The sequence below is a fragment of the Andrena cerasifolii genome, chromosome 7, assembly GCF_050908995.1.
Source record: "Andrena cerasifolii isolate SP2316 chromosome 7, iyAndCera1_principal, whole genome shotgun sequence".
NCBI lineage: Eukaryota > Metazoa > Arthropoda > Insecta > Hymenoptera > Andrenidae > Andrena > Andrena cerasifolii.
In genome coordinates this window covers 14,968,315-14,994,789 of record NC_135124.1, presented here as the reverse complement: position 1 = coordinate 14,994,789, position 26,475 = coordinate 14,968,315, and the positions used below count along the sequence as shown (strand labels likewise).

At 50.4% G+C, this 26,475-nt stretch overlaps 1 protein-coding gene across 3 annotated transcripts in view; it reads right to left on the bottom strand.

The window, feature by feature from the left end:
- The window catches only part of LOC143371393 (uncharacterized), a 111,339-nt gene that overhangs the window by 13,620 nt on the left and 71,244 nt on the right, over positions 1 to 26,475 (bottom strand). For all 3 annotated transcript variants that reach the window (XM_076816520.1, XM_076816519.1, XM_076816521.1), the window contains one exon: positions 13,703 to 13,759. In XM_076816520.1, coding sequence (XP_076672635.1) covers positions 13,703 to 13,759 — 57 coding nt within the window. The remainder of the gene's footprint in view (positions 1 to 13,702; positions 13,760 to 26,475) is intronic.

The window sequence follows — 26,475 nt, the reverse complement described above, 5'->3', positions numbered from 1 at the left end:
ACTGAGGCGCAAATGGCGTGGCGTTACGCGCATAAAATAGCAACACCGTTCCATTCACACCGGCAGACGGTGAATACATATTTCTATCTAATTCAACGGAATGCACCGGTGAATAGCCGCGGTAGCTTTCACCGGCCACGACGCAACAATCGCTACGAAGAAGTTCCATTTTCTGGATGAATTCTGCCGTGCAACAATGCCTTCTGCCGTGTCTCCACTTTCTCTCTCTCTCTCTCTCTCTTCCGTCTTCCCTTTCCCTCGGCTCTGGTTCGTCTCTTGCGTGGGATCAGCCGATGTTTTTGTTCGTCCAGGCGAGAATAGCCACCGACGATGAACGGGCACGTTGCCCTTTTCTCGCGATCTACATAAAATATCGATTCCTTCGGCTTTCAGGGAAAATATCGGCGAGTCACGAATACTCGCGTAGGAGCCACCCCCTCCACTTCTATCTCTCTTCAGCCATTGGCATTCGTGAAACCGGCTCGTCTCGGTTTAACGAACGGCACCACAAAGGAGAAATCGTTATTTTCACGGCTCTGCCCGATTTCGCGGTTGCATCCCTCGTTCCCTTACGCTTCCTCCCCCCTCAGCTCCGCCCTCGAGGTGGCCCTGTCTGAATCGCGGCCTCTCCTTTTGCTCAATTTACTCTGCGCCCTTCCTCCCCGTCGCTTTCTTACTTCTTATTTCCTCGGATCTGAACCCGCGTCCGCCAGCTTCCCGCGATCGATCTTCCTTCGGTATTCGCGGCACAGGCTCCTGCACCGAACGCGAGCTAACGGTCTCGCAATTACGGGGCCCAGTCCTCGATTCTCCTTCGCTTCTCTTCGAGTTGCTACGCTGTCTTCCCCGTGTTCTACCCTTCGATCGAGTCCGGCGTTGGTCGTACCTACTCCGAGATCCAACCTGAGTCGTTAGCTGGGAAGTTAAGGGGCGATAGAGTCGTCAGCTACGCGAGAAGAAGTTTCGTTTGCAGCAGCCGAAGATTCGAAGAAACTCCACGTTCGAATTCCCTCGACCCTCCACTCACACACGTCCAGTCGTATCGTTTGGAAAAGAAATCTGCTCCCGATTTACCTGGCTGCGAGTGAGGCGGGCCGATTTCTTCCGCAGCCAGATCGCGTTAAGTCTCTCTCTTCCCTCGTCTCGATCCGGCGCTCGTTCTCGGTGTATCAAGGCGGCAGAATGTCTGAACGGCATCTGCCTCCGCGCCGTTTTCTTCGTCGCCATTCTTACGTAAGGGAACGACAATGCGACCAACCCCCGTGGTACGGGGGAGGAATGTCTGGCCCATTATTCCGGGCTACGTGCACCGCCTGTCAACCGACTTACGATTTTATTAGGGCCTTACATCATTCGATTATGCTTGCCGGGTCCGTTTTCACGCATCGAGGGGCCCGGCAGACGTCATCTAGCTGCGATGGATCGAGATCCTTCCGTTTTGTGATCGCTCGCTTAGGAAATATTCGATGCTGGGAACAGGAGAGCGCGTCGCTCTATCCTCTTCTTTTTGTGCGATAGATTTCAGTGTAGAGAGACACGAAGGACAAGATGAGGTAATGGGTCCAAACACTACTTACGCAATCAGTGAACTCTGAATGCCCCGTAGCCATCGAATGGCGACTTAGCGTGAGTTTCATAACAAACTCACTCCAAGCCACCAGAAACCTTCAAAGCCTCAACCCTCCAATTTACCTGCCTCCAACATTTTGCTCTCCCAAAATTTTCCTAACGCTGGTAGAGAAAAGTTTCTGGACCGTTGGCGGGAAACAACGGGGTAAGTATTGTCCCGGTGGCAGGGAAACCGAGGCAGCTAAGGCGAATCTGACTGTAGCCGCGGATCCCATAGAAAAGGGGGAAGACACGAAGGGGATAGAGATCCACGAGCCAATAGAATAACAGTTTCCTCTGGTGTGTTTTGGAGCGGCGGTGCCGGCGGCTTGGCAAGGGTGACGAGAGAAGGGGTGGACTGGTTTTCGAGCAGCGTGTGGGGTGAGTCTAAAACCGTTAGGTTGGTCGCGTGCTACCAGAGGCACGTGGCCTTCCTCTCCTCTCTTTCTCGCTTTCTCTCTATCTCGTGTACGCACGCGCGCGTTCACGCGTGCACCTCTCTTTCTCTCACTCTTCGACCTTTCTGTACTCACGGCCCTAAGGATTTGCAAGCGATAATGTCGCTACTGGCTTGCAATACTTTCAACGACGAGACAGGGTGGGGTCATTCCTTAGGATAGCTCCGAAAGTACACCCTACAAAATGTCGAAAAAGATTTCCACTAAGGTAAAGAAGAGCCAATGTGAGGAGCAAAGCGCAAACGCTCACGCAAGAGTACGCCAACTTGAAGAACTGTGACCTAGAGATACTATAATGACGAGTATATCCATGTAGGATCTTCGTTGTCGGGATCCCGCACGGAAATTTCGGAAAACAGTTTCCTAATTAAAGTCGACGGAGCATCGGCCGTCCAATTTATTCCGCCCAGGACGAGCACAAAAGGAGACTCGTAGGGTCAGAGGCGATCGATCTAGGAAATTCGATGATCGGCCTAACCCGAAATTAAGCGGCAGGTAAGCAACGAGATTCTCTCTTTCTCCGTGGACACATGGTGCCATTAGCCGCGGTGGCACCGGTGAAAACGAGATATTCCAGGACAGCGTGGCGTGGGTCGAGGCAGATGCCGGATCGGTAAATAGTCGGCTGGATAACAGCCTGAACCCCTCCAGGCCGTGATCGTCATCCTCCTCATCGACAGCTACCGTTATAATGAAATCGAACGCGCGCGCCTACGTAAGTATACGCGACAGGCCCTTTGGCACGTGCTCCTGGAACAAACACGGGAGTCTGTTCCTCGGATGCGCGCGATATCTGGACGGTGCATAACGGTGCAAGGAAGGTGCAGTCTGCGGTTGCAGATGGCCCCGAGAGAACTCCAGCACCTTGTGGCAATAAAAAATTGCTGCGCAGAGGGAATACCAGTGTCGTATTTTAGGAAGTAACATCGACGATCTGTAACCTGAGAAGTAATTAGAAGTAGGACGCAATAAAGGCGAGTCGTAGAGTCGCGTGGAGAGTTCACGAAGGGGAATTATCGGAGGATCGACGAAGAGCAATTAAGGGCTCGGAGGAGTCCATCGCGTCGGTCCGGGGCGATAAGAAAAATGGTGCGGCGAAACGAAGGCGAGCGGAACGCAGCCACGTTCGCCGTAAATTTCCGATAAGGAAATGAGACTATGCATATAAAAGAGGGGGTTTCCGCGAGGGAGTTCCACGTTGGCACTCCGGGTACATTTGGCGCTGGCAACTCCCCCGCTGCTCACTGGCAGTGATGTATGGTATGGTAGACCTGCATGCTGACCACTATCCACGATCGTCTACGTTTTCTCCTCTTCGAACCTGCCGCCACTCAATTTTTAAACAACCCCGCTTAACTCGCTGAAAATGCCACGCAGAATAATTCCGGGCCCACTGCAGCGATATTGTGAGGAAAATAGGTTGCAGATTCAGATGACCATGAGGTGAATGTCCCAATATCTGCTCATTTAAGAGGTAACTCGTCATAAAGAACGTGTAAAAAATTCGTTTGTGATCAAAATTCGCAGAGTAATTGATTAATTCTTTAATAACAAATCAACCAATTCAAAAACTATTTAAGAAAGATGCAACACTCGCGTAAATGTTTCAATAATTTAGTACAAACGTGACGCATATAATAATAAGAAAAATACGAAATGAGCAGAAACGGGGACATGAGCAGAAATTGGGGCATTCACCTTATGCCAAGAGACGAAGTCAGGCACGGATGCCAGTTCACGGAAATATGCATGCGCGTCAAAAATTGCTTTCCAGCATCCCCCAGCCCTCCCATCGTCTCAATCTGACAAACTCAAACTCGCGGGGCCACACAGGGGCAAAAGTAAGCAAGTGACCGACGGGAAGGGGGCGGGTAGAGGCGAAGGGAGAGAAGTGGCGAGATTATTTGAATATCCCATATTTAAGATTCGTCCGGCGTAGTCCGGGGCAGTGATTGCCGACTTGGCAGGCCGGTCACGTGGCCGGCACGTCATACACGTCAAACCGACCCCCATGGAAACCGCCCCTATTGCGCCTAAGGCCGCCGGCCAGTCCTGCGAGCGCTTTACATTCTATTTTCACGCTGTACCGACCCCGATGTATGCGACTTTCTTAACATATTCGCCAGATATTGGCTGCCGGCACGTGCTCGATATTCATTCTCGATGCGAGAACGTCGATTTCTGCTAGTGCTTAAAGAGGCGCGGACCGTTAGTCTGCAAGAAGGAACCTCGGGAGACGAAGGGGCGCGCTGCAGTTGCTTTCAATTAAATAGAAGGTAGATTCTCCAAGCGGAGAGGGAAGAACATAAGTTCCACGACAATCACGACACCCCGATGTTCAACTGTAAAATTATCGGTCGACAATGAAGAAGCCAGCTCGATTATCCCCCTCAGCTCGCCATGCAAAGCTTCCCTCCCCGAGTTATGACGAGCACCTGACGTTCGAAATGGGGTTGGCTGCTATTTTATGCGTGTCACCGCCCCCACAGTGTTTTCACGGGACGACGAGCACCCCCGGATTTTTGCTGGGGCTGCGCCGCGAGGCCAGCCGCTCTCGCTAGGCGAAGGGGATGCCACCTAACCGAGTTAAATAACGCTACATTAGCGTCCTTCGTCGATACAAGGGCTGTCCGAGTGTGAAATACCCTCAGGCTTATCAGCCAGCCGCAGAGCTTTTTTTTATTAGCCTCTGGCCGATCGTTCTACAACCACCTCGGCCCTCTCTCGCTCTAGCGCGCCTCTGCTAGGAGGTCATTCTGCAGGGAATATGGGAAGCCATACTTTCTCGCGAGGACACGTTTAATCGAGCTTGGAATTCGTCGTGCAACGAGGAAGGTGAAGTGGATCTGCGTACCTCCTGTCGTTTATCTTTTACAGCTTCCGGGGTGGACGATCGATTCGACGTTGAAAGAGAGAATAGGTTCATCTCCCACCTTACGGCGGTCAGGTCGCTTTCAGACCCGTCCCAGATGCATCGAAGCGATATTCTGCTGTATGACAAGATTGACTGCGCTCGAGGAGTTCGTATATCAAGCAGAGAGGGACGTTTTACTATTTTATAATTGCGATCCAGTCCACGGTTCAGAGCTAGCAGAATCGACGAAATGAACGATAAATTTCAGCGAGCTCCGGGATGATCGAGGTGGAGCCCGATAATAGATTTAATTACTCCCTTGGAGTGGCCGGTCGCTCCGTGAGTATAGCCATTCTTCCCTGCACAACTCCATATCCCGGTGAGCACGTAACGGCGCCGTTTACCTGGCCGCGTCGTCCTTTGTCCTTTTGCCACAATTACCGTCGTCTAGACGCAGCCTCTGTTTCTCTGCGAAATGACAATTACATAGCGCCGAGATCGCCTCGTCGACCGTTTCTTCCCCTCGAAACGACCCGGTCGTTCTCCGAGGAACGCCTCTGCCAAAAGCTTCTTCTCCTTCCTCGGCCGACCGCTTCTCCGCGAGATAGCGAGGCCTGTGTGCTTCTGAATAAATTGATTACGCGATCTCGAGGAAGCTTCCTATCGACTGCGAGCCTCAACGATCTCGACGTCTACGCGAGACGGCCCACGAGCCGAAAGAAGCCGAGCTCCTTTTTCCTTCTAGCTGTTGAACACCGTCTGCCTAAACCACCCTTCGCGGCAGCACCCTTTTTCTTCCTCGACGTGCGCACGAAAAATCCTCTCTGTCCATTGTTACCTGCTCTCTCTCGCCCCTCGGCCCTCCCTTTCACAGCTCTGGTTTAATGGCTGACGCGGCTATCGGGTTTCTGCAGAAGCGTAAAAGATCTTCGAGGAAAGCCGCGAGAAGAACGATATATCTAGCTTCTTTCTCATTCTCTCGCTTCCACAAGCCGCTACTACGAAATAAGCGTAGCTCCTTACATGCGAACTGACGCGCAGGAATCCGTGTTTCTGAAAAATCTAGGGAGCTGTAGTCATGATCGAAGTTCACGTCGGGGTTACAACGATAAAACAGTCCTGCAAGGATCTGACTACTCATCAGCCTGTTGCGGGGCCACCCCCTCGGAGCTGGTACAGGCTGGTGTATAAAAAATCAGGAGGGTTGCACCCCTAGAGCGAGACGTTCCATGCAGTCCGTCGATGGCGGATAACCGGTCGCTAATTGATTATAATAAGTGATCAGGAAGCGCAGCCGGAAGCAGGGAGACGGTTTAAACGATTGCTCGACAAAACGTCGAAATTATACTCTACCTACCCCCAGACTTTGAACTCATAAAGAAGCTACACCCAAGATTTATTCGTAACGCCGCTGCAGATACAACAGAGGGGAACCCAGATCTGCTGAAAAACAGTTTCACGTGCGTCAGGAGATTCGTCAGATGGCCGAGAGGACGCGAGATCAAGGAGAATAGGGATACGAAGAGAGAGAGAAGTAGAAGGAAGGAGGGAGAGCAGGGCGAGACGCACCGACAGCGGGGGCGTTCGACAATTTATCGTCTTCATTTGGCCACGTCCATATTTATTGCGTCGTTACGAACAATATGGCGCCTATTAAGCGAAATACGAGCCCCACCGTGGACGCGGAATCGAATTAATACCGGGCTTGCGCCGCCGCCGTGTCCGATAATAAGCTTAATAAATATTGATCGGTTAATTAATGTATAATCGACGCGTGGGACACCGCGCACTATCGTCAGTCCATTGGGCCGCCCACTCGCTTGCCACGAATTTATTAACGGCTCGCTGTCAGCGTGGATCGTAGCTGGGGCTCACGTTTTTGCGCGCAGCTTTCGACGTTTTTAATTGCCCCTCCGGAAGCAGGGCCCTTTGAAGCTCGGCGGACGACGACGCGTGGGCGCTAGCAACCCTTTCTTTCCACTTTTCGGTAAACGGTTATAAATTTCCCGACCAGCAATCGACTCGGGAGGTTCCGGAACCTCTCCTTTAAGCAGGCATCGACATTTTTCCATTGTCACTCCGATGTTTCATTCCGTTCCATGAAAGACTCGAAAGAACCGATCGGGAACATTCCATGTGAATTCGGACAGATTTCGGAGTAAGTTTTCGTAGATTGCTGAAATTTCAATATGTCGTAGTCTTTAGTGATATTTAAACGAACCTCACAGGGTTTTTCGAAATTTTGAAAAATGCCGATTTTACAGCTGTTTGAAATTAAATGCTAACTTTTTTTCAATATATTATAGCTATGGAAGTAGTAAACGGATGGAGATGAGCTTTACGGTGCTTATAGAGAAGACATTGAAGTTTTAAGAAAAAATTATTTTAGTTTAAAAAAAAAAATTTTTAACTATTTTTGTGCAATTATTTTAAACAAATGCAGGTTTTTAACATCGGGCGCAATTTTAAATATCTGAAAGAAAAGGAGAATATAGTTCTATCCTTCCCCTTGATGGACAAATTTTCAAAAATATGTACACTTTAAAATTGGCTTTGTAAAAATTGTCGAAAGTTGACGCTGCGTCGCCCAGCACCGCGGTACTCGCAGCGGCCAAGCGGCTATACCTGATATTCTTATACAGGATTCTCGAAAATGGTAAGTGATTTGAAAAAAATTAAAGGAGGAAAACTCTTACTGTTTTTTATACCCAACATAATACGGTATCTCAATTTTTGGTGTTCGCAATATTTTCCTTGAAACGAGGGTGACTTTTAGTTTTTTAAATGGAATGCTATATATTTGATTATCCAATATGAAAGCGACTGTCAAGACAAATTCAACCATATGATACACTATCACCATCAAGGCCACCCAAGGTTAGGAATGAAGTAAATATATTGAACTATCTATCTACTAGATTGAGTTTCTTTCTTTCATTCCTAACCTTGTGTGGCCTTGAAGGTCATAGTATACCATATGGTTGAATTTGTCTTGACAGTTGCTTCTCTATAAGCACCGTAAAGCTCATCTCCATCCGTTTATAACTTCTATAGCTATAATGTATTGAAAAAAAGTTAGCACATAACTTCAAACATCTGTAAAATCGACATTTCTCAAAATTTCGAAAAATCCTTTGATGTACGTTTAAATATCACTAAAGACTACAACATATTGAAATTTCAGCAATCTACGAAAACTTACTCCGAAATCTGTCCGAGTTCGCATGGAATGTCCCATCGGCAAGTGTCAACGCAGCCGGGAGTAACTGCGAGCGCTCGTTGACGGGCTAATTATACGTTCTCGAAGCAACTGGAGATCATGGGGCGAGAGGAACGGCGAAAAACTGTTCGCCTTCTGTGGGAACGTTCGTCCCATTAATGGAATCACCAATTGCAGACTTATTGGTTTAATTGCTAATTGCTAGGCCTTCTGTCTCTCTCCTTCGCTCCGTGCCGCGAAGCGAGGGATAATGGCGCCGACACCCACCAGTCGATGGATGCCATTTTCATAAACAGTTGGTCGCCCATCCAGCGTGGATGCGCGAGCTTCTTGCACGTGCCCCCCAGTTTCAATTTTCGTGGGGGCGAGAGAATTAATCTCCTTTAATCGAACCATTGGATCTCCTCGCGGACGTCCTCCCTTTCTTTTGGCGCGAGCGGGGGGAGGACGGCGGCAAGAAAGAGGAACGGAAGTCGCCCTCGGGGGCCCGTGAGAAATATGTCGAAGAAAGAAAACGTCTTCCAGCTCGTTCCGAGTAGGCCCCGCTCTCCCTTCTCGCTCGCGATGCTCCTCTTCTTCTCCTCTGGCCGGGCTGCCTCCTCGTTCTCCATCATTCCGAGAAACGACCGCTATACTCGTTTTCATTTCCCCTTACGCGATTTGCGGGCCCCCGCTCGTCCACGAGGTGTCTTCTGCACGCGCAACTAGCTCGCGTGCAAACACAGGCGACGCGGTGTCTTTTGTTTTTGGTACGCGGCAGAGAACCGGCGATCGTCGCCGACCAATTTGCGCGATCGTTAGTAAGGGATGATCTCGCGGCGCAATTAAAGGCAATTTTTCTAGAACTGCCTCGACGACATCGAGGACTGAATTGAATTTTAATAGACCGAATGAACTTGAACTTTGTTCAATCGTTCGAGAATTTTATGAGCCCCAATAGGACCGCTAAGCGCCCGATCAGAATTTCTCGATTTCCATTCGGCGGGGTGGAAGAAGGAAGAAGGGAAAACCACGGTCAGCACTCGGGCGGATCAGCATATTCCGTTTACGGGACATTCGATCGGCGGAGGGCGACGATAAAAATCTGAAAATCCCCGGGAAAGCGGTGCCACGGAATTTGAATTTGCTCCGGCTAGCTCGGACCGCGGGCAGTGGATCCTTGGACGTAGGTCGCCGCCAGCCTCGTCAACATTCAAAACGAGTCTCCGTTGTCACCCTCGATCCGAATAACAAAGTGAGGCTGCCTGCAACTGCCGGTGGAAATGCTCGTTAACGGGCTGCGAACGTTCCCGTTCGCCTAACCCGTTTTTATCGAATCGCTTGAACAGGCTGATCGCCGTTCTGGGAAATGAGCATCGCGGAATGAGTCGTTCGCGATTGCGAGCAGTACGATTAAGATACTCGATATTTAATTTGGAGAGGTCAATCTCTGGTGCTAAATGAGACGAAATTGACGTATGAACATCGGTGGAATAGGCTTTAATCGTTGAGTTATGGAGGATCGAAGAATTCTCTAGATTCGATCACCCTGTGGAATCTCTGAAGTGTTTCTTCGAGTAGCCCAGCGACGGAAAGGCACATCGCAGCCCGCGAGAATAGTAAAATAATAGGAAATCGAAGGGTTAGGTGCGCAGCTCGGTGGAAACGTCGCGAGATGGACGTTTAAGCTTAACGGGAATCGAACGATACGCGGTAAGGCTTTTTGCGACTAAGCGACTAAGCGAGAGGCTTTTCCAGGGACGGCGCTACAAGAACCGGAGGTTCTGGATTGCCAGGCGTGAATGGAAGTCCTCGCGGGAGGGTTCGGGAAGCCGTTTCGGCATTCAATAGCGGTTTTCCACGGTCACCACGGCCCTGGCGGGTATTTGAATAACAAAATCAGCAGGAAGACGTATTATCGCGGCGACGGTGGCCGTGCGACCGTGGCGACTTCGCGCCAGTTTATCGCGCGGAGTCTTTTGCATTCCAAGCGAAACCGATCCCTCGGGTCACGCCATTCAGGATTTCCATCCTCGTAGATCTCGTCCTTCGCTCGCGATTCTCAATCTCTAGCCATCGAGACGTCGCCGGCCAAAGACGTCCGCGGTGCTCCAATTCGTGGAAACGAGTCTGCGCTCGCGACGACCGTTCGCAATTTGCATGCCGCTTTTCGGACGCTACTCCACGCCACTGTTGGTCCATTCGATAAATGCCAGACACTTGTTGAGGCTCCTGAAATTTCGATTCAGTGCCCATATACTTGTGGAAGCGTGGAATTATTCCAGCTGGGAATTCAACGGAGCGATCCACCCGATGAATATCTGCACCCCCGACTCGTCGCTTCGGCACGGCCTCGCCAAATCAGTCAGTGATCGCCGAGGAGTCAGGATTTTTCGATCGCCGCCGCCGTTCGTTATTAAACGACGATGGACGACGATGATTGAAGGGTGAGAAAAAAAGGAACGAAGAAAATATCGTCGTGAGTTCACATTACAAAGTATGATGAGGGACTTGGCCGTTCTCCGTTCGAGAGATCTCCATGAAGCCCGCGTTAAAAGAATCTCTGGTCTGACCATATCGGTCGAACAGGTGTGCCTGTACGACGCAGGAATAAACGATTAGCGATTCGATTAGCATCCGCGGATCATATCGATCGCGGCTACTTGCATTCCCAATGATACGGTCGTTCTTTCAGCAGCGATTTCGCAATCGACCTGCATCGTCGTCGGCCAGCGTCGCCGATTCGCGCGCGTCCCCCCGACAGCGCCTCGATATCGGCTTAATTATCGACGATCCGTTCGGGAGAACATGAAAGTCAATTAACGACGTGTCTCGCTGCCGCACGTTCGTACAATGTTGTATCCTACGGACCTATGCGTTTCAATTGACCGTTTCGATTTTCCATGGCCGACGCGGAGAAACCTTTTCCCAGCTTCTCGAAACGACACAGGAACGATGTACCTGAAGTTCCACGTAATCAACGAAAAGGGGAACGAACCACGAGAGAAAGAATAGGGCCAGAAGGACGGAGGCGGGTTTAAGAACGGTGGACGAGGAGAAAAATGCAGCGGGTGGAGGTGGTGGCGCTAGACGATCGGAAGTGTGTCAAATTACAGAGGTTCGTGATATTAATGACTCCTAATGACATGCCCCCTTTCCACCTGCGGGCCCCTTCTCCATCCTGACCACTCGATAATCCCCACCAATTCGCCCCCTGATTTTCTCCTACCGTCTTCCCTCGAACTACCAAGGCCCCTCTCTGTGGCCACCTCCTTTGCTCGAGAAGGCGGTCGTGCACCGGACCCGATTCACGGAATCGGCATTAAAAATGCAATTACTAATTGACGGAGGCTAATGGCAATAAGACAAACAATGGGGCTAAATGCTATAAAGTAAAACACAGGTTGGCAACGACGTCCCTTCCCTGTTCCTCCCTCTTTTGGCCCCCCTCGCCGATCGTTTGCTCCTTCTCGGTTTCGCCCCATCGCCTCGTCGCGATCCCCGAGACAGATGCAGACAGGCTGGGACTCGCGGCACAGTCTCGTTGGCCGAGGATCCTCCGGAGTGTCTGTTAGTTACGACCGGTTCAACATTTCCGAGAGTCCGGTCCAAGCGTCGATTTTTTGCCACCGTTCCCGAGCTTTGTTAGCGTCCCGCCTCCTGATGCTTATTTTTCATCGGGGGGGCCGCGCTTTTGATGCGCCCTGCACCGAACGTTCTCGCGAATCGAATCGACGCCCAAGGTCGGAACAGGTACCATCGAGCTGCCTCTAGTTACCCTGGTCAACGGTCTCGAGATACTCGTAATCAAAGAAGTTGGAACATTCTTATCGTTATCGTCGACATTCAAAGATCCGTCTCTCCGACGTGAAAAACAGAGAGCAACCCAAGATGGATTTGAAACGTGCCACCAATCCGCTCGTTAAAGTCCAGTGTCTCCATTATAACAGCCTCCCTGAAGAGACATGATTCCCAGCGTGTTAAATCCCGCGACAGGTGACAGCCTCGAGAAGTGCGCGCAGCGTTTTCCAGACAGCGCGTAGTTGTCAGCAGAATCGCGCAAAGGGTGGACACTTCTCACGCGAGCCTAAATTATCGGACTCCCGTCCTTCCCACTGTCGCGTGTCTAGTTCCACTCGCGTCGGGCGCATCGAAGCCGAACATCGCCTCGATTCTTGCCTCCCTCGGCGATAAAGTCCGCTGGAATTCTCCTCGATTGTCAGACACTCCTCAGAGCTTCTCCTAAGAAACCACGGTCCAGCCTGCGGGGTTCAACGTCTTCATCGGGGAAGGGGAGGATTCCGCACCCTTTTACGATCTCGGCGAAAAGTCCCTGGCCCGTAGTGGGGCAAGGCCGGCGAATAATGCTCCAAGTTAAAAGGCCGGTTACACCACCGCGAGAATTCTTCGAGGCAAATGACAAACCGCTGCAGAGCTGAGTGGGCGGTGCTCCCGCCAAGTGTAATTGGTTTTATGACATATTTTACGTGGAAAAGGATTAGCCGAAGGAAGGGAGCCCAAGCGGAACGCTCTGGGATGCAGCCGTTCCTCCGCTGCATTTTACGACGGAATATTTTAGTCTTCCTGACGAATTTCCAGAAATCTCTCTGCCAGGAGGCTTTCCATTCAGTTTATCGTGGATGGAAGTACCTACAGTGACAGTCTGTGCCGTTTAAGGATGTATCGGACGTAGAATATTAGACAAAAGTATATGGAACTTGAAATACTAAAACGGTGTAGTGAAAACAATTGAAACTTGTCAGATATTTTCATCTACCCGTATACTACATGTATAAAAAAAATGAAAACATTGGTATTACTTCTTCAACATTTTTTCAGCTGTTTTATCTGTAAAGGTCGTTCCATAAGAGTACGTGTAAAATCAGTGAAAATTAAAACCGTTATACCTCAGCAATCATTTAGAGAATTCGTTTAAAATTTTTGCAGCACATCAGGAAGATTAGAAAGAACAATCTCACAAATTTTCGTCAACTTGGTACTATTTTGAAGACAGGTCCAATACACCCTTAAATGGAACGCTTCTAGGGGTGGATTAGCGGCACAGAGGAACAGGAGTCATGCACACGGAGATGCTTGGACGAGGGACTGGTTTCGACTCCTCGAACCCGTTCCACGGCGCCCGATTAATAAGAGCCCCATCGGTGGCGCGCGTCCCCTCGGTTTCTTTGGCGTCTGAAAATTTCTCAATCAGTCGGTTTCCTTTCCCGACGATTTTCAGCGGGCTCCGTCGCGGAGCAAGCTCATCGTTGCAATTAAACGTCGCATTGGGCGCGCCGGCAAAAAGGCGGCCACGAAGAAATAACGACGCGGGATTTATAATGCCGATACTTGGCCTTTCGCTCAGACCCGCCGTGTCGTATTATTCGTTTGCGAAATTTATGTTCCTGCCATCGGCGAAGGTTAAACCCTTCGGTACGTTAATCGTATTGCGGCGAAGGGGGGACGGTGGGGGTGGAGCGGTAGGCAGAGAGGAGAGAGAGAGAGAGAGAGAGAAAGAGAGAGAGAGAGAGAGGAGGAGAGATACGGACGACAGACGGACGATGAAACTCTGTGCAAACTCACCTTGTATGGATTCCGGCGAGGCTGGCTCCTTATCGATTCGGCCGAGCGCGTCGCTGGCTGCAACAAAAAGTGCAACGGGGCCTCGTTAGTGACGTCGCGTTATAAAACCGACCGGGAAACTCGGCCTTTTTCTCGTAAAAATGATAGACGCGGCTCCGAAACCGACGTCCTTCCCCCCTTCGTCCTCCACCGCGCCTCGTCCATAAAGATCGACCGCGGCAATTAATAAACGATGCAGCTTCCCCGATCATTTGTGAGTCAAAGCGTGCATCTTGGACGTCGATCTTGCAACAAGCCGACATACATACATATCGCGTACAAAGGACGCGCCGCGACGCATCGAAACTGACCCGCCGAGTGCCCAACAGACGCGAGATCGTTTCCGTTGCAGTTTCGTCTCACGGATTACCGCGAGGCCAAATGTTCCGCGCTCATTTCTGGCGATTAATCGTCACGATTAAACGCCAGGGATTCCACGAATCCTTCGAGCCCCCATGATTTCGAGAAGCTCGGCACCCACATCCTGATTAAACTGGGGGCGCGCGAGACCGATCGCTGAGATAGCGTCGAGGCACTCCATCCTGTTATCAATCAGCCAGAATTATGCTAAAACGCTAGCAATCATCGTGACACATGGCGGGACACTTTCCCCTACGCAATCGCGATTCCCAGAAATAGGGTGAAACCGAGTGCTAGCCGTGGACCACTCGGTCGATATTCAAATAATCTATTTGAACCCTCGTAGTGGATGGACCAGGCTTGTGGAAAGAAGATGGTGGTAATTCGGTGCGAAGATGACCACTATACGTCACGCGGGGGGTCGAAGACCGTTGCAGGGAGGCCGAGGGCGGCCACCTAGTACCCCCTGGGGGGTCGCAACTCACCCCTGAAACGACTGTATTCAGATAATCCCGCCTCTCCTTTCCTTTCGCCTCCGTTCTCCTCGGACACCGCACACGACATTTCAATACCGGCCACCAGTGGATAACCCGCCGCAAATACGAGCGGATCTGCGCATTCCCCGGCCGTGGAAAATAACGGTGGTCCTAACGATGACATATCGACGGAACGGGGGGAAGCGGTGATTTTCGTGTTTCGTGAGTTCCTTGGGAGATGGGATTCGACGCGGGGGCGAATGGCGTATCAGTGGTACTAAATCCCACGGAAGCAGCGCGTATTATTTGATACACAGAATTTTGGATACTAGGCCGGTCGGATGAGGACGCTTTTCGAAGGTTTAATGATGGGATTTTTAATAATGCGATATGACTTCTCGACGACGGGGAAGAGAAACGTGACCGCGGCGATTACAACGAGTTTCTTGGAATTCGTTAACAGTGGCTGGTGTATTCGACCAGCGGCCGTCTAAAAAAGGAAACGGTGCCGGGAATGCGAGTACCGCGGTGTCTAACGATCATTGTGCGCCTCTTGAAAAACGAACAATGCAAGATCCTTGATGCGCTCGTTTTCATTATTAAACGAAGGACTGGCCGTCGGAAACTGGCACACTGGCTTACATTAAATATGAACACCGACCTCGTTCGTGTGTATCCCACTGGCGGATCGACTTTTTCCACTGTGCATTAGTCACAATCGCAATAACGCCCCGAGCGAAATATATATATATATATATATATATATACGTATATACATGTCCCTTTACTGCGATTCAACTGAGAAAAAAAAATCGATTAAAGCATCGTCGCGGTATGATCCATAAATGCCGATCGCGGACTAGCCTCATCGATCTCAGTGCCGTCCGAATCGTTAAGATGATAATGGGATTGAGGTGACCGAGAGGAACGCTTCGAATTAACCTGAAATATGTGCCTCGTTGCGAGCCCCATCGCAATTAATCGACGCCGCAGCGTGTTAAGCGAGGACGACGGTATCGAACAGGTGCCGGTCGCATTGAAAAAGGGAACGAACTTGGATAAACACGATCCACCCTCCTGTGAAAAGCCTCCGGAGGATCATAAAATAACTGGTTCACGCTCCTCTCGTATTCGCGTCGTGAACTGGGCTACTAAACACGTCCTCTCATCTCCTTCGCGTCAATAAATCGGCAGGACAGACGAACACTATGTTGCCAGCGTCTCAAATTTTCTAGATCGAGTACCTGCGAATTTTCTACCGAGAAATTCGAACGTCAAGAAAGTTGATGCTCCTCGGCATCATTGAGATTCTCGTGTTCGGCGAAGACGGCTATCAATCCCTCGATGTTCCACGGTTCGCTGTTCCTTATTAATTCGGCACGACCGCCTTCTGACAGGTCAGAATCGCGTGTCTTCGGAAGCAACCCCTTTTCCCTTAGTATTCATAAAGGTCAGCTGTATGCCGCTCGCAAGTGGCACCTCTCGTGCACGTATTCCCCATTCACCCGGTTACGTAGACGAGACACCTGTACAACTACGCGACAGGTGAACTCGATGGGCTTGAAGTGGCTGGCGAGGAAAGCCCATGGCAGAAGCCATCCCAGAACCTCGCGATTACGAACTACACACGCGCCTACTATAACAAAACCGCGGCGAAAAGGCTGATTTTTACTCTACCCTCTTTTTTTTTCTTCGCGTGTCCTTAACAGAAGTAAAGTTGCACAGTAATATCCATTTGCTGCTGTTCCAAACCAGCGACAAAATAGGAGCACGCGTTCCTACATTATATCGACGTGCGTTACGAAAAGTAGCACAATTCATTTGTCTCACAAAGAGCAGCACATTTCAATCTACCACGGGAACAAGCACGATTTACATTTCGCCACGAGCAAGTAGCGTAGTGGACGCCGTGATACACGTGTGGCTATGATACGAAAATTCAATTAGCATTGAAAAAAAAAAGATTTGTCGGCAATGCTGTCTAAAGGTCTTATACCGAAAGAATGTATTTAATTTTATAATGATATTTTAACTGAATAAAGTTTAACTTATTTAAATAAAGACGTTTCTCATTCAATTAAAAAACCTTCACCTCTTTATTTTTGCAGTAGGATCCTGGGCAATCTATGAAACCGACGCGCGTTACGAAAAGTAGCACGTTTCATTTTTTCTACATGCAGTTGTCCGTAAGAAAAAAATCAAACGTGCTACTCTTCGTAACGCGCGTCGATATGACTCAACGATCTTGAATCTACAAACGAGAAAAAGCAACCTCGAGCAAAGACAAAGGAACCGCGAAGCATTATCCTCGACGAAGTTCTGACATTTTTAAAAATCTCGCAAGTCAGGTGTTCCCCTTTTGAATGACTAGGTAATCCCATAAAAAGTCGGCGAACGATTTCTTCCGCAGCGCGATACAATGACTCCGCCGATCCTAAGCGCGAAACCTCGAAGAATTCGCCTCCGTTTCGAGCACAAATTTCCCGCCTGCTCCAATGTCCTCGAGGTGGGAAAAGTTATGAGAACGCGGCGGTCGGCGTGGATAGCAGTCGTCCCCGAAATCGGATCGATCCGCCTTCCGGCACCGCGCCGCGCGTTCTTCCGTGGTCTCGGGTCAGCGGAAAACGAGATTTTAATATTTAAACCACGCCACGATACAATAAGTGTAATAAGCATAGAGGCGACCGTTGGCCGGCGCACAAGAGACGCCTGAAATATTAATGCTGACATTTCGTTGCTTTTGCGGGTAGTTTAACCGCACCATCCCCTCCAGCGCTGGCCGCGGCCTTTCAAGGCTGCGGTTACCGGGGAACGATATTGCGCCACGCCATTCCCGTCGCGATATATTCTAATCGCGCTGAATTCGCAGTAAGTACGCGTTTCCCGACTTTCACGTCCTTTTCCCTCCCGGTCTTGTTGGGTCACGCCACCAGCGATCTCACCCGTTCTCCTTCGCCCGCTCGCGCCCAAGAAGCACCATGAATACGAGATGCCGCATCTGGATACATCTACTTTGCGCGTGGCTATCCCTCTCATCAATTTTTAACCACCGCCTTGTAACACGTATGCAGCGCCGCTGGCCAGCCGATATGGAAAGCGCGTGCCTCCGCCACCGACGCTCCTGTTACCGGGGGGTGGAAAATCGTGGCGCTACAACGGGCATGAATAGCGATGAGAAATCGGCGAGAATCGTACCGCAGGATTGCTCGAGGAAAGGATCGCGTCGGATCTTCGCCGTGATTCGTTCGATTGTTGGTCGGCGAGCTTAAAACCGCGTCGCGAGTGAACGAAGGGTTATCGTTCGCGGAACAGCCCCCGCTGACGAGCGGCCCAGCAAGTTTAAACGTTGCAGTAAAGTTTCACGATTACGGAGGGGACGGTCGAAGGAGCCGGTCGAGATAAAAATTGATGAAGATTTCCATTCGCGCTGCGGTCCTTCGTTCCTAAAGATAACCGAGCGAATAAACGTTTCCCCTGACGCGAGAGAGAAATCCTAATCCGGTGGACAGCGTAGCTTGGAAACTTCACGAGTCCAGCACGGACGGAGGGGTGGGGGGCGGGGGTAAGAGGGGAAAGGGGCAGGGACCGAGGAAGAAATGCAGCCGCTGGAAGCGGCGTTCTTGCACGTGAGCCGAGACTTTTTCCAATTACAAACGGCGCCATTCGCGAGCCGGCTGGCGGCGATTATTTTTAAAACAAGAATATTCCCTTCCGCCCCGGGACATAATGAGGAGGAGGAGGCACGGTCGGAGGGCGCGATAATGGCGGCCGTTATGAAGAAATCAACCCACCCCTTGTCCTGCCACCCCCACGGCCCGCCATGCCGCCCCCTCTGCCCACTTGATCTTCCGTTACCATAGCGACCGCCTTGTCCAACGGACCCCTGCCCCGATCCGGCACGGGGGTGGTTGCGAGCATTCTCTCTTATTATGAGAGTTGCTCCACCCGCGAAAGGGTTGCAACCTCGCTTCCTCGGCTACGTGGCTTCCCAATGACTTTCGAAGCTATTGCAGCCGCGAGGTGATTCGTGGAAAACATTTCTTCCACCTTGTGGACGCCAGTCGAGTATTTTCGGGATGCTGGGGTTAGTAGCCAGGGTAAATTTAGTGCTGCGATAATTTCTGTCGCGAAAGAAACCACGAGTCGCGCGATCACATTTTAAACTGTATACAGCAATAAAAGATATTTGTAAAGAAGTCTGAGCTGTGAAATGTAAATCCACAAACACTAAAAACTGCAAAATAAAAAATATATAAAAAAAAATTATGTTAAACGATTTTATTAAAAATGTAGTAAAAACTAAATTAAAATCCACTAAAAATTAAAAAATATTTCTTTTCTTGTACTTCAATTTTGATGGTGTTAATATCACATCGCATCCTGGATTTCGCGAAGCGTAACGAGCGTCATACGAGCGGAAACACGGTGCCGAACTGCGTTCCATCCAATTAGACAGTCTCGGTGACGCGAGGCGTCTGCCGATCGATCGATCATCATCCGGCCGGCTGATAATCGCTCCCGAAACGCTTAATCCCGCGGCGGGACTGATGGATTCCGAAATAATTGCACCGTGATTCGGGAGAGACAAGGGTGCCTTTTCCGTCAAATCCCGCGCACACGCGCGACGAAACGCGCGAGGCACGCCATTCAAGGGGTGGTGTGCAGCGGAGGAAAAACGAACGGACACCGATGGACAAGCTAGTAGTGAAGGGACAAAAAATGGTGTGGCGTCGGAGAGAGAAATTATTTGAAATTGATGAGGAGGACGATGGACGGGGAAGGGTTGGGGTCGCGTGCCGCGCATCTGATGCATAAAAGAGCCTTGGCACCCCCTTTTATTGGTTTCCATTCTGTGACACGCGCTCTCGCGACCTTACACCCCTTCTGCAGACACCGGCAGTCCCCGCCTCGTCGGCTCTTTCTCAATTCGAAAATGGCGTCGTAATTTACAGCGAGTTAATTCGTCGCGACTTGCGGGGAGGCTCGGCCGGACCACGGGAACGATAATGCAGTTGCAGCTGGCTATCATATCGCACTATATGTATCGATGTCCTGAACAGCGATTTATTGGCTCCAGTGTCATTCAAAAACCACTTTTGCTGATGAAGCTCGGGACCCTTACAGCTGCCGTACCCCTTACGGAGTGTCGGGGCGCGTTAAGATGCGACGTACAGGGGTGGTAGTTGAAATTAGAAGGAACACGGAGCAGGGACATGTTAGCGAGAGCTGCCGGAGCTCGTAAATCGGTGGCTTGTCACCGGTGACAGAGGGACGATCGTCGATTCGAGGCCTGGGGGATGAAACGACGTGGCCGTACAGTTTCGCACGTACCTTATTACGGTATTTTCGTTCGAATTACCGTGAAACTGTGCAGACACGTACAACCGGGTCGTAGCGCGAGGACGTTACGTTGCACGTACAGCAGAGAAAACGAGGGGCCATTAACGGCCTCGCAGGGACGCGCACACGGGTGCCTAGCCCGGGCGGGGGTGGTTTTCCGGGCGACTCCGCGACTGGACGGAGGTGGTAGCGTCCAGAAGAGGTGCGGGAGGTGTGGGGGCGAGCGTAAGTGCTTCACGCGGCGAGGTACTGGAGTCGACTTATTCGTTAGGGAAACGCCTCGGCCGGGAGCAATTGAGACGGAACTACGGCCGAGCTAGGAGAAAAGGAAAGGAGCCGCGGCTCCAGACGACGCTCGGAGCGGATTCACGCGAACGGACCGTGGAGACGCGGTGGATTACGTCCGATTGTGATTAACGAGCTTTTGATTAAGGAGGAGGACGTTGACGTTACTCGGCGGAACGTTGATATGCAAAAGTCAAGTGTGGCCACGGAGCACGCTTTGCCGAGTCCTACTCTCCGTCGCTGACGGTTACTCGGAGATGCTGCGACGTAGAATTCACGACCTCCATTAACCCTTTTTGGTGCTGCGACCCTGTATATGGGTCAGGCGAATGTGTGTAGATGTGTGCTAAAATTCTACGCTAGAATAAGTGCGTTTCCAGGTGAACGATTATAGGAGCAGCATCCCTTCTTACTGTCTGTTACAGTGTCAAACGTCAGAATCCAGGATAGACGAGACTGCTGGACGGTTTTCGATGCTGCCCCGGTAGCGATCGCCACCGACCAGCTGAGCACCAGATGAATCGAGGTCGAGTGCACCGCGAATGTATCCACCGCGTTCGATTAATTAGTAGAATTTCCGGTTTGTACCGGCACCATCGGTCGACGAGCAGGGGGTCAATGAAATATTCATCGAATGCAAATGGGTCGGGGCGCGTGTATGATCCATTAAAAAATAATAACGACAGAAATTCGCGTTAATTGGCACAATAGCAGCGCCGACATGCCAGCGGCTCGGACTCCGTAGTCCTGACAATTAAGCACGACCATGCCCGGAGATCCTGTGCGCGTTACAAGCGAGGCCTCCGAGAGGCCGGTGTTCGCGGGCTGACGCTCATAATTACGCGGTAATTAGAGAGGTTTGTCGGCAATCAACGTCTTGAATATCACCGCGTCGTCAAGCTCTATCGGCCGGTATCGCAGCTCCTCGTCCAACCGCTTCGTGCAGCGACATCGACGCGCTCCCTTGTCGCCAGACAGCCCGGCCTCCCTGCTGCGTGCTTTATTGGTCGATTCTAATTTTACGGCCGATCGAATGGAAATTTCGATCAATCGAATTATGCATCAGCTGGCCGCGCCAACGCGCCGCGGATATTGGGATAATCGAGGCACCGACCTTGGCTCGTCCCGCTCTCGCTTGTCTCCGGCTTGGACATCTCGAGTCCAACTTGCGTTTCGACTCGAATGGAACTGCATAGGGGACCATACTTCGCTCCTTGTTTGACCTCCGTGCTTACGGTAAAATATTAATATCCGACCAGAGAGTATCGGTTGTCAGGAGTCGTTACAACATCATGTGAAAATCGATTCGCTCCCAGCGAGCTCCGCCTCGTTTCCCTCTCCAGCGCTCCTCGGGATATAATTTCCCGGCGCAAGAAGTTTCTAATGACGGGAAATCTAATATATATCGCTTCGAGGCAGCCGGCCGAGCAGCTTTTCTTGTAATTAAGTTATAACTAAGGACGCGGGTGGAGAAGGAAAGGCGAGGATACGGTTCGAACGGGGTGGCTAGGGGGGGTTGGTGGGGATCTTCGCAAGAGTGGAAAACAATAAGAGGGCGCCGCTAATCCGGACGATATATTATATCCAACGGGAGTGCTTCTGGCACTGGTGAGGCAGCTGTATATATACAGACACAGAAAGAGAGAGAGAGAGAGAGAGAGAGAGATGGGGAGGAGATGGGAGGAGAAGAGCGAGCGGGGAGTCCAACAAATAAAGAGCAACAAGATATAAGGACATAGTTTCCGGTGGATACGCGTGTAGGTACGTCTAACGTGCCTTTTTATGGGGACAGTTAACTCCTGCTTAACAATTATAGCGCTTGCACGCGGGGATATCTAGCTGGTGCAGAGATGCAGGTGTTTTTATCTGCAACTGAGGTTAGCAGGGGAAGCTGGATTTGCATTCGAAGACACTTTTGCGAATAATAAGTGGGGAACCGTAGGGAAAAGATTTGGTAGCCGTTGGACACATTTGTGAGAGCTTGAACGTGACTCACGTGTGTTATATGTGTACGTGTACAACTAAGCGCTAGTGTCCTGATTTCAAGTTATCGCAATTTCATGACTAACGCGCAACGTATTCCCCTGAATTTCTACAAACCTGGGGGTACGATGGTTTCATTAAACATACGATAAACGAATCAGCTCGCAGTTGATACTATCGACGCGACCCGCAGGCAGCCGTGAAGAAAAAGAGGAAGGCGATGCAGCAATAAGAGAACGAGAGATCTCGAAGCCCGATAATTATCGTAGCGTGCAAATATCGATAATACGTCCGACTTGGAAGAGGGAAACGGGAGGGCGAAGGAACGTCGGTGGGCACCCGCCTCGGAACGAACAACTCAATTGCGCGAAATCGAGTTAGGTACCAGCACGGGCCAACATGTAATTAATTAATTCGAGCGCCATTTTGCTACTGACGGCCACCGAGCGAGAAATATTATTTCCTAGACGAGGGGCGAAAGGGGAGCTCGCTAGAGTGGCCGCGCAGCTCTTTCTCGATTTGCACTTCTCTGCACACTGTCAGACCTCCTTTTCTCAAAAGCGTCCAGTCGATTAGTTTTCGCTTTCGTTTCGCTACGAACTGCACGAAACTGAGGTAAAACTTGGATCAGGCTCTGTTTCACTATTATTTCGAATTAATAAGTAAGAATGCACGAAGCTACGTGAACTTTTTTCGCCTCTGTTTTGCTGGAAATTTGTAGGGAACCCCGCGAGGATCCGCTCGTGCGCGCCACGAAGTGGGCAACGTGTTCGCTTAACAAGGAATTCAAGTCATAACGCTTAATTAAGGTGCTGTACGAAGTAAGGCCCGCATCCAGCCGAGAGGAAGGAGGGTGGGAAGGTATGAGGGCCATTGGGCCCCGATCGTGACCAACCCAGAAGCGGGAACGCGGTCAGATCGGTTGATAACGATCTGATAAGGTGCCCTCCCAAGATTACGAGCGGAGTTTCGTTGGAAGCTCCGCGCGATCCAGGGAGCCACACTTTCTGCGGGCCGAGCTTAATTAGATTTTCCAAGGGATTTATCGACACTTGCCTCCTCCCTCCGCTTCGTCCTCGAAAAGCGCAAAGACCTCGCTAAAGCTTAATATCCGTGCACTTTATACAATAATGATAGAACGGTTCCCGCTAGCGCGGTGCACTCCGAGCATCCCCTTTATTTGTGGGACAGCGGGAGCGTCCCTTCGTGCGATCGCTCCACTCGCGGAAAATCGATGGGCGCGCGAGAAATCCAGCGATAATGCAAAGCGTGACTGACATTCGACTTATCGCGATATAATCCTATTAAACTATCGTTTATAAGCTTAGGAAGGAAACACCGCAAGTGCTCGCCAATATTTCATGAAAATTTATGAATTAGCAGGCCGATTAGCATACGAGATCGCGGCCCTTCCTCGGTGCTCCCGTACCCTACAAAACTTGATCAAGAGACATCGATTCCTCGTGTTACAGCCCCGACCAAACGGTGTACTCTCTTGGGGCACGAAGATATAAGGGCGGAAGGGGTGAATATCCTGTAAAAGAGGATACAACGAGATCACGGGAAGGGACGAGTGGAGTTCGAGTGCGTCTACAGATAATCTGGAGCGTATGGGGTGCGCAGAGACTGATGCTAACACAAACGAAGAGGGTGGGGACTTTAAAATGGCGAGGGCATCCCTCCACGGCCTAAAAGCAACCCCAATCGTTGCACGCTGGTCTAATCACAGAAAGGGGGTTGGTTTTGCATTTCGAACCCTAACGGAGCTCGTATTGACTCTGCACAACACCGTCACCATCTTCTGCGTTTCCTTTAACGCGTATTTATTCACACGAAACGCGCAAAAGCGATGTAACACAAATTTAAACGAACCTAATGAACTGTTCCCTGGTTAGTAACACTAATTAGTGCATGAGAAATCGAATGTGTAATTTTTTAAGCGACAGGTAATTGAGAAGCATAAACAAGAGGATGAGGGGTGGGAAACGGTGAAAATGCGTTAGAATTGAGAAAGCGGAGGGTCGCTAATTTAAAGGGACCCCTTAGTCCATGCGGGAGGCAACGTTTTTCTATACAAATTCTTGAAGCCTGCTTGACGTATGCTGGTATTATCGTTCACGGAATTTCATGGTAATTGAAGGATTCCAGCGGGGAGATGATTCATTAATTCGATGCTAATAAAATTCAGCCCCCATGGAAACCTCGTAAGTCTCCACAAGATTGTCCCTGCCTATTCGATGCAACAGAAATGTAATGACCCTGCTTACGTATCCGAAACGTCGGCTTCGCGTCCGCGTGCATCTTCCTCTTGATCCCGAAGTGACAGATTCCGACCACCATTAGAAAGCCTTTGTAACAGTCCCTTCAGCAAACCTAGTCCTCCCTGTGCCTTGATATCAAGCGTCTCTTGACCACGCTTCGTTCGAGCCTCGTGGCGTCATCAGATGTATCGAGAGTCTTGGAGCACTTTTATCTTGGTGCGAGAACTAGCACGCCACGTGACACAGTAAACTATTGCGATCTAACGATACTGGATCACCTCGAATGCAATCGGTTCGACCCGCACGGAGCTCATTAGCCACTGACTGACGAAGAGGAACCTTATCGCGGGACGACGAGCGCGCAACTTGCCTCCCGATTCGAGCCCGTGGATTTCGAAAAACCGAGGGTGCCCCAAGTTGGCCTGTCGGGGGCGACTTGTCTACTGGTGAGCCAAGAGCTGTCCGTTCGCGTTGGTCAGCGCTGCCCCTCTTCTCAGCTGGCCTGTGGGGGTGCACCCCCGCAAACCCTCCGCAAGGCCAGAGCGAGACAGAGGCGAGAGGCGAGAGACACGAGTCCCTACGTGCTTCTCCGCTGCTCTCTTCTCTCTCCACGCTCGACAGAGGGTACATACATTATCCTACCCTGATCCTCGATCCCGAACGATCGACGTTTCGGTAGGCACCGCACTGAATTATAGAAACGTTTCTCCCTCTGCCACCCCCAACAACGCCTCGCTGCCTTTTAATTTCGCGGCTCGCGAGAGAGATTGTTAGTGGCGTGCGCGGAGCTAGATTTCATCCACGTTCCACGGTAAGTCGGACAGAATTTTATGCCAGCCTGTGTGCTAATGAAGGTAATCGAGTACGCGTGCTTCAAAACAGAAGTGGAAGTTGACGAAACGTCTTTGAACGTATAGGCTACACGGAGGTATCGAAGATCAACGCTTAACCCTTGTCGGAACGGAAAAACCGAATCGAGTCATAAAAGCAATGGTTGGACGCTCCTTGGTATCGCAGTAAATTCCTTCCTCGATTGTTCTCAGCCCTTTCGTTCGGCGCAGAGCGAGGGGTGCATCGGGAAAAAAAAGGAAACAACTGCGTTCGGGCACAGTTCGTCGGAATTTCGGAATGCCTCGTCGGCTGGAGGAGTCATTAAGTCGTAAAACTAGAGGGAGAGTAACCACTGGAAGAAGAGGCGAAAAAAAATATTTGCGTCCCCGGGAGGACCGTGGCAGGGGTGCTGTAAATTTTTTTCCATCGATAGGAACAGATTTTACACGGCACACCGAAAATTCCAAATGGGCTTTCCGTGTCTTGCGAAAATCTACATTTCCGCTCTCTCGAGACTGTAAATCTTAGTGACGGCTGGGTTGCAGGAGCCTCGAGGCTCGAAACTTGTTGAGAGAAATCCTGCGTTTAAATAATAACGATATTTTCGATTATACGGAATTAATTAATATTTTTAAACATTCGAGTGTACACTCGAGTTTCTCGCCCTGTAAAAGACGATCAGGCATCGTTACCCAGAAATCGAATCGAGGGAAATATTCTTGAGCGAGATCGGGCGCAGAGCTCGTAGTTCGTATAAATTCCTTGATCAGTAATGTCCGCGTTAATCTATGGCTCATCTCATCTGCCGGCTGGTAATCGTTATTGTAAATGTTGATTGGGCAATTGCGACGGAATTAGCCTTCCCACGGCCCCTATATAAATAAGCGCGTTGCCAGCCAGAATCAGCCAATAACGTTTAAATTATTTCTCCACCACGGACCATCGATCCACGAATTACCTAATTCGGTTAATTAGCCCATTGGCTTAATTACCCCTGCCGACTGCTCGATAACAGCTACTTCCAGCCATCAGCGTATTGTTCAACGGTGTTTTAACACGATCCACTTTCTTTCCTCCGAGCTTCCTTGATACAGTAATCATTGCACGCTGCTTCGCGCTCTAACCTCGTGATAAATCAAATAAAGAGGCGCTTCGTACTTCTAATTCTTCATCAACCTCATTCCCGGACGCTCATCTA